At 38.0% G+C, this 12,005-nt stretch overlaps 1 protein-coding gene across 2 annotated transcripts in view; it reads right to left on the reverse strand.

The window, feature by feature from the left end:
* LOC113576455 (cadherin-12) overlaps nucleotides 1–12,005 on the reverse strand; it is a 91,419-nt gene that overhangs the window by 47,902 nt on the left and 31,512 nt on the right. For both annotated transcript variants that reach the window (XM_027008526.2, XM_035533836.1), the window contains exons 2-3: nucleotides 10,111–10,592; nucleotides 626–920 (exon numbers count right to left, since the gene is read on the reverse strand). In XM_027008526.2, coding sequence (XP_026864327.2) covers nucleotides 626–920; nucleotides 10,111–10,371 — 556 coding nt within the window. In that variant the 5' untranslated portion in view covers nucleotides 10,372–10,592. The remainder of the gene's footprint in view (nucleotides 1–625; nucleotides 921–10,110; nucleotides 10,593–12,005) is intronic.

Below are 12,005 nucleotides of genomic sequence, written 5' to 3' on the forward strand. Positions count from 1 at the left end.
ATCAGGTATGATAACCATTTATGAAGCTATAATATCCTAAGAGGCTGGATGATCCAATGTCATACTGACTGCTGTGTGTCACCTCACAGGACACATGGAGAAGGTAAAAATATTGACGTGGATAACTACTTAAATCTCCTATATATCCTTTTAGATTATTAAACTAATAACAAATCATTGCTTCATTGTAGTGTGTCTTTTGGAGTTTATTTAGCAGCTGCTGAACAAGTTTAACTTAGACTTTGAGGTTACAACTATAGCTGATTATTACATTTTCAACCTTTTTGACCTTGTGTGCATTCATCTGGAAGAAAAACAAGATCAAGGACAAAAACCCATGCAGAACTATTTGACAGGCAGTGTTATTCAGGTACCGTGGAGAGCAATTTCATGCAGTCAGTGGATAGTCAGTTTTAAGGCCTTGGAAAACTTTTTTTTTTTTTTTTTTTAATTGAAAACCTTAAGAAAATGCTCTAATGTGAGAATCGGTATATTACGTGTAGAAACAACTTTTCTATACTACCTTCTATGTAGGACATCAGTCTCCTAATACAATAGTAAGTTCTTAAGAAAGTTAATAAACAAGTATTGTTGCAGTATCAAAAACCAGTTAGCACACCCTTACCCACAGGTGACATCTCAGGAACACTAGCTGTGTAAGGACCCTCCAGAAACTTTGGCTCATTGTCGTTGATGTCCTGGACCTTGATCACAAACTCAGACTCAGGTTCCAGGGGGTGGTTTGTATCGATGTCTACAGCCTGAGCTCGAAGTGTGTAGTAAGGTTTCTCTTCCCTGTCCAGGCTGCGTAGGGCATGGATGTCTCCTGTGGTCTGGTCAATGGTGAATATGGTGCCAGCTCCCTCTCCCGAGAGGGTGTATTTCACGGCACTGTCCCCTTTATCCAGATCCGTGTGCAGCTGAGAGAGCAGAGAAATGCCAGACAGTAAATGAAATGGAAACAGCAACTGTGGACAATATGGTATGGGATGGTAGTCATAGTAATTTGATTTTATCTTCACTGTAACATGTGCATCTTCCATCAGTTGTAAAACAATTCCATAAACTATGAATCATCAAACACTGTCTACATAGGTGAATGAGGTCCTCAGACATTCAGGGATGCATTTCCTCCAGATTCTTCTGTATGATTGGCCAATTTGATTTTCCATATCATTGTGTTCTTTCACACACAGGGCAGTAGTAACAAAAAGAACCTTGAAGGTAATAAATTATTAAATTGGGGATTTCTATAGTAAGGAAAATCTAATTTTCAACTGGATGCTTGCAGACACAAATGATGTGATTTAATCTTTTATCTGAATAATGTCTTAACCTGATAATCTGACCTCATTCTGTCTGCATATTACAGTTTTGTTTTGTTTTTTCTCCCTAAGATGCATATTACTGTGATTTTCTTTTTCTTTACTTATGACACATTGATTCATTCTTAAATGTTCATAAATGTGCACATACCTTGTTTTTCTCACACATCTTTATACCCATACAGCACCTCGAAAAAACTTATTTGAAGATATTTCTTAGCAAAAAGGTCCTACTCTTTAGCTTTTAGTAAAACAAGAGAACTCACTATTTCAATAAGGGCACTTGCATGGTAGTTTTCAAGTCACAGTTAAAAATCAAAATATGCTGCTTATAAAAGAAAAAAAAAAGAAAAAAAAAGAGTGCTGTTATATTAATTCCTGTTGTCATATAATACCACATCAGTTATAACATTATCACTTATTAAACATGGGCTATGGGTTATTTTTTATCATTACTTTTTATTATATTTCTATTATGTTGGGATAATAAAATCCTCAAATCACACCCTAATATGATTTGAATCACATTGATAATAGCAGCTTCTGTTCATATGACCTCAGTGTGCTAAAAACATTCTGTTTGTGTGGCCAGTCAGATGTATATGAAAGGTTTTATCCCCTAATTATCTACACCCTCTATCCTAACAATTAAAGATGAAGTTTAAAGACCAAAGATGCCTGAAAGAAAAAAAAACAACAGCACATTTTTTGATTAAATGCTGGCTCGAAAGCTGAGCTGTACTAATTAAAAATTCCATTAGGCTAACAAAAGTAATCAATGACATAAAGAGATTCATTAATGGGGGAGTAGCACTAGAGTGCTCTTTCTAATGTGCTGTCTCATCTACTGGGTCCTGTAGAGCACAGGGGGGAACCACATCATCAGGCTCAGGCACACACACACACACACACACACACACACACACACACACACACACGCACACGCACACACATTTTTTTCCCCTCCTATCTTGTCTCAAAAGTTCAACAGTGTATTGGGGGAAAACATATGTCAAAAATAAGAGGTATGCATTAAGAGTATTAAAAGTAGTCAGTGTGCCCTTATGCTCAGAGTAGGCTCCACAATAAGATGTCTTCCTCAGTTTGTGTCCTGGCATCGACATAACAGCTAGTCAGAGAACATCCGACAGTCGTAAAGCAGGAGAAGCAGGAAGTAATCGAGTTATTGTTATGCATATTCGATAGGGTTAGGTAGCTGAGAGAGCAAAACCTGTGAACTGAAATGGCAAGCAGGGAGGAAGACAGAGAGAGAGAAAGAGAGAGAGAGAGAGAGTGAGTGTGTGTGTTTGTGTGTGTGTGTGTGTGTGTGTGTGTGTGTGTGTGTGTGTGTGTGTGTGTGTGAAGAAAGTGTGTATTTAACAAACAACACAATTTGCTGTTCAAGCTTCAAGATAATAAATGCTCACATTTACAGCTCTACTGGTTAGGAAATTGCTGTTGTATAATTTGAAGCAGATCAAGCTATTTTCCCTTTCCAGGGCATCTGTTTGCATAGATGCATTGTGGGAAAGCCAACGGTTTTGTAGTGGGCCCATCAAATACTTCACCATCTCACAATAGCAGCAATTAGCAGGCAGCTCTGCTGCCCGTGGACACAGCAGGGCTGTAAAACGTACAGGAATATTGGGAGTCCCATTATCATTAGGTCTCTGTCATAGAACCAGAGAATCACCAGCTCGACATCAGGGTAACCTTTTCAATGGTTTTACAGTCTGTCCATTGACCCACCCCATGTGTTCATCAAGGTATTCATCCCAGAAAAAAGGCAGGGAGCAAGAAAGGAGCTTCTACATATAGCATAATCTAGCATGTGTGTCACACACTGGAAGGTTTTGAAAAGCTGTATATTAATGCCTTATTATTCATCCAGTTTAGTCAAATAGCATAGAATTCTTTAATCCAGCTATGGAGACTGAGTAGACCAGTCATCAGTTGGTATGTGTGGATGTATTTACTGTCTTACATCAGTCTGAGTACGCACAGTGTGTTCATGAAATATGGCAGTTATGCCCCAGCAGAGCTGCTGTACACACTGTACACTTTAAGCTGTATTATGTATTTTGTGGTATATATAGTCAGGCATGACCTCTCTCTCCTCTCTTTCACTTATCTTTATTTATTGCTCTAACTCTTTCTATCTCTCCTCCTTATGTCTCTCTCTACCTCTCTCGCTCTCTCAGACTCCTCCTTATCTCTCTTTCCATCTCTCTTGATCACTCCTATATCTTTCTCTACCTCTATCTCTTTCTCTACCTCTCTGTGTTTCCCTCTAAACCTCTCAAGATGTTAGAGGGGGCTGTAGAAAACTCAAGGTCTTTTTCCATTTTTTTTTTCCTTCAATGACTGTTTTATCTCTACAGCTCAGCATCAATATAAAATGATATGGGGCCTGAAAAGTCCTTAGTCCATTTTCCTTTATAGTTAAGAGGTGTGTAAACAGGGCAAGACTTTCTTTATATCTCTCTTTCTAGGTGTTTACATTTTATTGTTTATTTTCATCTTCCTGTAGTTGAAAAGACATTGTGCAAGTGTGTGTGTATCAACTGTACATGTGTTTCTTTATTCTGATGTTTATGTTTAAGATTTGCCTAGGCATGAACAACCCTTCATAATGGATAAAGTCAGACTGTGGTTAATCAGCAGTTGGTGAAATCAATGTCATGTTATATTCTATATCTTTGCTACTCAAAGTGTCTCATAACAAGCATTGAAATAGAAGCAGGTCCATTCAGTTTCTGCTGCAACTGAACTAACTATCAAGGGAAGATGAATGATTTGACCAGAGGAGTAGGAGCAGTACAGCACTCCTAACTCATGCAGCAGGCATTTCTGTCTGAATATGACATAAAGTATTTCAGTGTTTCAAGGTTTAGGGGGGTTATACAGAAATTGATTCAGGTGTCACTCTGTTAATTCAGTTGATCCAACTAGACACCAGCCTAATTATCTCCCCAATGAAGTATATCAAGAATATTGTGAAATATATGCAAAATGCTTGCAATTACCTAATAGAAAATGTTCCATGAGTTCCAAACTATAATGTCACAGTTGTTCCCATGAAACAAAAAGTGTCTTATATACATTTTCTATGGTTTATAATTCATATTAAAAATAACATGAAAAAAGTAGAAATAAAATCTGAGAATAGATCTACTTTTAGCTACATAATATCAAACTTTGACTCTCTTTGCTATAGTATTGGAAAAAAGCCAGTAAGTGATAGTGATTGAAGCATTAGCTCCTGGAGCAATTCAAGCAGAAATCCCATTATTAAAGGATATCAGACAAAATGTGGGAAATGGTATTATATTGGCACAGCAGATAAATGACATCATTATCTTTTTTTCTGATGCTCTTTTTTGGTGAAGCTTGCATGCCTCATCATCAACATACATTACCATTGTAAATGTCTTCAGTTCCCTAAACGTATTATAATGGGCCACTTGATTATTGGCAAGTCAGATGCATAATTGAAGTCAGCGTAATCCTTATAAATGACTTCACATCTGCAGCCTCAGAATTAGTTTGGCACTAGGTCTAAATGCCACAGAAAAGTATGCAGGTCCTTTAACCATAGTTGGGCTATGACTTTAAATTAAGTAGTCAGTGTCACATTTTGCATCAATCCTCTCAATTAGACTGTATTATTGAACATATGGCTGCTTGTCCCTAAATTTGTAAGGCTAAAACTTGAATAATACCTGATCAAGCTTGAGTTGAGAGAAATTCTGAAGTCCTCACTGTAGTAAGTGAAATTTATTTTATCCTCACTGTGAGGTCTTTTAGGCAAGATATAAAGTGGTATAACATGGTTAAAGAAATTCAAATCCATTAGATCTGAAGAAATGCCTCATTGACTTGTTTTTGTCTGTTTAGAGTTTCACCCGTAATGGGACATCCATTGCCAGTGTTAGGTCAGGCTTCATATTACTGTCTATATGAAAGGGCCATTGCACATTGCAAACAGAGTCGCCATAAAAATCATGGTGAGACACAAGCTCAAACAGTCAGTCAGCATTGCTAGTGAGAAGCTTGCATTTGGCCATGGCTCACTTAATGCTTTAGACATGCTCCATGAACACAGAGAGCAGATAATCATGGTGTGCTTTGCAGGGTCTATGGGCATGATAACCTTGATTATTTTATAGGTCAGTGGAGATGATTCTTTCTGTGGTCATTTAAGACCAATTAGTAAAGAGTAAAGGCTGTGATTGTATTATGCAAGTTAATGACTTGGCTGGCTTGTAGGTCATTTTTTTTTAATGGTGTGTGACATGCTTTTACCTTTGACATACAGTTTAAACTACACACAGGCACAATAATTTGGGCTGTGTTAGTATCAGCAACATATGTTTGTTAGCAATTGCTTATTTAAAAGACATCTGCATGAAGGATAACAACAAACACACTTCTGTTAATAGACAGTGGAACACACACAGATATTAAACTAATACTTTTGAAGGCTTCTAACATAATTTATGAACTGATCAGGAATCATGTGTCTCAGTGAGTGACTGAAAATGTAACTTATTTATTATTCTATTCGCATGGGTTATATTTTTTTTTTTTCAGTACTAAATATTATTAGTTACATATATATAGCACCTTTCTCAAACTCACTGTACAGACAGATATCAGCTTTTACAATCACTCACACACTGATGAAAAGCAGCAACCAGTTTGCACACAGCATACTCACAATCCACAGCCTCCAGGGGGACTGCACCAGGTAAAAGGGAGGAGGTTAAGACTAGGACAGAACACCAATCATATATGCACATATTCTCATATATATATATATACACACACACATCTTATCTATTCATACTTATACAATGCACACATTCATACAGGACAATTTAGAGTATCCAATCAACCTAACCTCCATGCTTTTGGCTCATAGAAAGAAACCAGAGACCCCAGAAGGAATCCCACACAGGGAGAACAAACCCAGAGACTCAAGCCCAAGAGCATAGTGCTGAGAGGCAAACATGCTAAACACCATGCTGCCCAAATATCTGAGTGAAAGATATTGTGTTGAGAAGCCTTTGGGAAAGGCAGGTTGTCTTTGTGCTTCAATTACAGAGCCTTACACAGAAATGATTCAGGAAAGGGATTGGAGGCAAGAAGTGTCATCAAGAAAAAAACAACAAAGAAGGAGAGAGAGATAGGCACGTTCACCTGTCAAGCTGGCCTGGCTGTGCTCACACAAGCAGGCTGCTGTGGGAGGGTTGACTGCCCTTTCTAACAAAAGTGTCTTATTGACTTGTATTCAAATGAGTGACCTTTCCAATATATGCTATTTTTATGACTAAAACAAAGAAGAAGGAGGAGGAGAAGAAGAATACAGAGAGAGAGAGTGAGAATGAGAGGGATAGAAAGATAGAAAGAGTGTCACCATTCTGGAACCCATATAATTTAGATCAGTATTATTTTCTAAGTATAGTTTTATATCATATACCATATGTGTTATTTAGTTTTATTATATGAGCTCAGGTGGGCTTTTTCTTGGTATGCCTTACTGAATTGCTTGCATAAATTCTCATTGCTAATCTCCTCAAGTAATGCAGTACATCTCTTTGGCACCACTGTCCTTTCATTTGTTTAGGTCTTCATTAAGGACATCAAGCTCCCCAGCACACTAAACCACAAACTGAGATGAGTGCATTCAAGTGGAGACCCACTAGGCTGGGCTTTGGAAGTGGAGTATGATCTGTGTGCCTTTACCAATGTGGGTTTTTGTGTGATAAAACATGGATCTGAGCCATGGATCTGAACTTCCTAACCTACACCCACAGTCAAATACACAAACACACATATACATGATGATGCATACACAGACACACACACACAAACACACACCCCCAACCACCTACCTCTCCCTCAATTTCTCATTTTACTTCTGGCTTCTTGTGAAGGTGACCCTACAAAATTCTTATAGACTTTCTATATGACTACCTCATCATCTGTGCTATACTGACAGTATAAATAATAAAGAAAATGTACTTGTCACTGCTATTTTCTTAGCAGGAAAAAACAAAAAACAAAACAAAAAAACCTACACAATGCTTATTAATGAGAAGCCATTCCTGATATATTAAATCAGATTAATTCACTTCCATTCTGTTCATGAAAATAATTTTGAATGGTCTCTTGAGAAGTACTGCATACTATAAATTCCTCATAATGATCGGCAGTACAAGCTCAGTTAAAGTTCACTTCCTGATTTATGTGAGCTAAAGTAAAGCCTGCCTAAAGTAACACCCCCCCCCCCCCCACACACACACACACACACCAAATGAGGGGTAGTAATGGATAGAAGCATAAATTGGTTGCATTTTCCCCAACAGCTCAGTGGAGATTTTGTTCCTCACATCGGTAATAAATGTTAAATTGCTGATGTGTTGTATTCTTTTCACCTGTGTCTTGGGGCCTCTGTGCCTCTGTGGTCCATTGCTCACAGCTATCGCATAAGTGCAAAACAAAACCCACATTTTGCCATTGTCTTTTCATCAGAAAACTTTCTGCTTGAAAAGCATATTGTGAACTCTGTCAACATACAGTATGGTTACATAAAATAAGCATGGTCTGAGTTTACACAGACACACACACACACACACACACACACACACACACACACACACACACAATAACAAGAGAAAAAAATGCATGAATGGGACACAATTCATTGAAAAAAGAAGAAAAAACAACTAAAGCATAATTAGGAAATACTGATAATATAAATGGTGTAAAAAATATTTCCTAGCATTTAACTAAACAACCTAAGTGTGTATAAGTGTCCACAGATCCACAGCAAGGCAATGCAAACACTAGGGTGTGGGAAATGCAAAGTTTGAAGGACAGCTATGGAGAGCAAGTCTAGAGTCGTTGCTAGTTAATTAGTACTTATACATGATGCAGGACACTGAGACCATATGTGGAATAAATGAGTATTGCAGCATACAGGCCTGTAATTTATCATGACAAAATGTGCAATTATCTTCAACATTACTGACTCATGTGAAATGATGGTTTAGGGGTATTTTTTGTTTCTCTGTTCTGCTTCTGGGTATTGTCTGAAAAAGTGCATGTGTAAGTGCAATGTCCCTATATACTTCTACATACTTGAATTTTACAAACTCAATTGCATTGCACCATGGTGATTCATACAACAGAGTTTTATTGCACTGTTTATAAATAATTCAAACAAATCATTTAGAACTTGTAAATCTGACAGTTTGTCATCAGTTATTGGTTCTTGTGTTCAGACCTATTCGTTTAGGTGAACATGCCCCTCAGCCCTCTCTTTTAATGTTGTAGGACCTATTTTGAAATGCCTTACTATGGCTTTAAATGCAACAAAGACTGAAAGAAAATTATATCATTTACTCTGTTGGCAGTGTCATTACTGAAAATAATGACCAACCTTCTCCATTTATGTTGTTAGCGAGAGTTAGCATGGTCCCTATTAATTTATGATGAATTAGTCATAAAATGTTCAGGATGCTTTGGTCTCTTTTTCTGCTAAGATGTTTTGTTCCTGAGATGTACACATGTATAGTTGATAAGGTTCGTCGGCCATGCCATGGAAATGGCATCAACTCATGTGGATGCTAAGAGATACATTCTAAAGCTCTAAATCCTCTTCTCCTGGGGTTTTCCTGTATTGGCAGTTATGTCTGTCCTTCTTTGCGTGCCTTAAGATTGCCTTAAGCAGGACTGAGAGATTTCATCTCCTCATGCCTTTCATATGGCCTAAAATCAGTCAATTATTCTGAAGCTCTGGCCAAGGTTTAGGATTAAGTGAGTGAGAGTGAATGCGTCCAGCTTCTCCCACCCCTGCCTGCTGCTGGCAGCTCCCTCCCAGTCTCAGAGACCTTGAACAGCAAGCGTAGTCAGGCTGATTGCTAAGGCACAGGGGCAGATAAGGCAGAAGGAAGTATTATCTCGGGGTAAGCCACAGGGCTCCAAATTACACCCTTAGTATCCTTAAACCTCCTTAAACTTTGCTTTCTCTCATCTTAAGAAAGATTAAGTTGCCTTGGTACAAGGTACAAATGGAAAAAGTGGAGTGCATGTACCATGACTGGAACATATATACAGGTGATGAGAAGGAACAGATAAAATGTGGGCAGGGAGGGCTCAGGGGGATAATGTTAATGTATTAGTAGTTTGTCAGCCTTCTGGGATAATGGCACCTCTCTATCTTTCATTAACATTGAGACTTTTAGCATAAGTGCAGTCTGAGGTTACAATGGGTCAGCAACAGTCCCAGCCTTCAAATATGTTCCTGCAAGGACATATTTCAGCTGAGCTCCAGCAAGCCCCAGGGGAAAGTGCCTATGATAATACAAGGTCGATATGAAAGCTTCAGCTGGAAGTCAGCATATGCATTGATTTTAGTCTTTATGCTTCAAGACTATTAATACCATAAAACAAAGAAACAAACAAAAAATTAATTGAAAAAACAAAAGTTCATAAACTGTTAATATAGGTGTAAAACACTAAATAGTGATAGAAAGAAAAGTATTAGTATTATATTTTAGGGTTGAATATTCTGTCTGATTCTCTCTGACTCTCCTGGTTAAACTCTATTATACTACACTCAGCTCGTCTTCCTACCAGCTTCCAACTTAGACATTTTCTGTTCTCACTGTTTTCTATCTTGCACCTTTTTTATTTGGCATTTTCACTTTTAAAAGCTTTGTTAACAAATCAGTCCTTGGACAATTGCAGTTGCTTCATTTACTAAATGAGCCCTTACCTTGCCCACATATTGTGGATCAGATCCCATGTACTCCTCCAGCACAAAAAACTGGTTCCATACCCATCCCCTCTTCACCCTCTGGAAGCCCCCAGACCCTCCGTTTTGGCTTGCTGTGGACATGCCAGCTGGGCTGCGGGGCCAGTCACGGCCCGCCCTGCCCTGGTGCTGAGCTGGGGGTATTGTGTGGAGGGGAGCAGAAGAACTCTGCTGGAGGAAGAAGCAGCACAGGAACAGCAGCAGACAGTTCCTCTTCAGCATTGGGCGGTCTGGGACGGGACAGTTTTCAAAGTCCAGAGAAGAGTGGACAAGTGGAGACTAGAGAGCCAGGGCAATGGGGTGAGGGCTAGACAGTGATGCCTGGGAGAGGGACTAGTATAGGAGGGAGTGACAGAGGCACCAGGTAAGTAGTCACTCAAAGCCTGGTGCTCCTCAACTTGCTAGTGGTACAGAGCCAGTCAACCAGAACTTGAAATCATCACCTGAAATAAGGCAAGAAATGAATAAAATATTTGGTTAGTGAATTCATTGATACTGATTATTTATATTGAGTTGTAATATCATAGAGCAAGCAATATATTGACACAATCTACAATAGACTGCAGTTGCAGTCTAATACTGTATATGAATAATGAGCTGTAATTAAAAAAGAAATGTTTAAAAGTATAGAAACCATACATTTATTCTTGTAATTTTTACATCAGTTTTCTTCCTGTTGATTATAAAATTAAAACAAACCCTTTAGAACTTGAAAATCTGACAGCTTGTCATTGGTTATTTTGTTATTTTTCTATGCATGACAGGTATAAGGCCCCTCACACCACTCCCCATGCAGTATCATAGGAGAGCTGAACATGCTTGGCAAAAGCACCGCCAATTCTGTAATTGCCTAATTCTGTATTTCTGCTGTAACAGACACCCATGATTGACTAATGTCCAGCAGATAGATGGGACAGAGGAACAAGGTCATCCTTTCCAGTCAGACACCATTTACACCCATAGGATGAGCCTGAATCCCAGTTGAATAGTTTGAAAACTGTTTGATAAAGTGAAACCTTAAAGACTACTTGTATTTTTCACATCTTTCCTTGAAATATAAATGTTATATATAGAGAAAAATGCTTGTGTCACTCTTCAATACAGGAGATGGTTCAAGAGCTATATTCAGTATTATATTCATTTGGCATCAGTATCTCCATCCATATTTTTTACATGCTGTTAAAGGAGATATAACATTAGCCCTGAAATAACCATGGTTCTTTTGATATGAGATAGCATTTCTATGGAAATCAGATGCATGTTAGGCACAGGCTGTCATGCACACTAGCTTACAACTAAATAACTGATCTACAAAGTTTTTAATCCAGCTATTGAATGGCTTCACACTAGCTGTGAAATATTTTTAAAGACATAGTAGGATTCTAAGGGGCAATGAGGAGATCTAATCAGACAGGTGCTCTTTCCTATAGCCCAGGCCCTTTTAAAAAAATGAATGAACTGGTCTTTGTCTTATAGTACCTGAGTATAACACACACATTGAATGTGTAAAACTATTGACCATGGTGTCTCAAAGAGGCAATGATAATTGTACTATTTCTTAGTTTTAGGATAAACATCTTTTAGTTATTTATTTAACATCAATTATTTTTCTGCTGTCAGGAGAAAATAAAATTCGAGAAAATTTCATGACACAAAATAGCTGTGTAATATGCATGCATTGCAAAGCAACATAATTTCAATAAAAATGACTTTTTTTATTAATACTGAAATTACCATTCATTTGATCTAATTGCAAACTATTTATTTCCAAATGTAGACCCAGAGGAAATGTTCCTCAGGCTTTCAGGCTTTTGTTTCAGTATTGCAGCAACTGTAGATCACAGGAAATCTGTGAT

Source organism: Electrophorus electricus, chromosome 14, assembly GCF_013358815.1.
Source record: "Electrophorus electricus isolate fEleEle1 chromosome 14, fEleEle1.pri, whole genome shotgun sequence".
NCBI lineage: Eukaryota > Metazoa > Chordata > Actinopteri > Gymnotiformes > Gymnotidae > Electrophorus > Electrophorus electricus.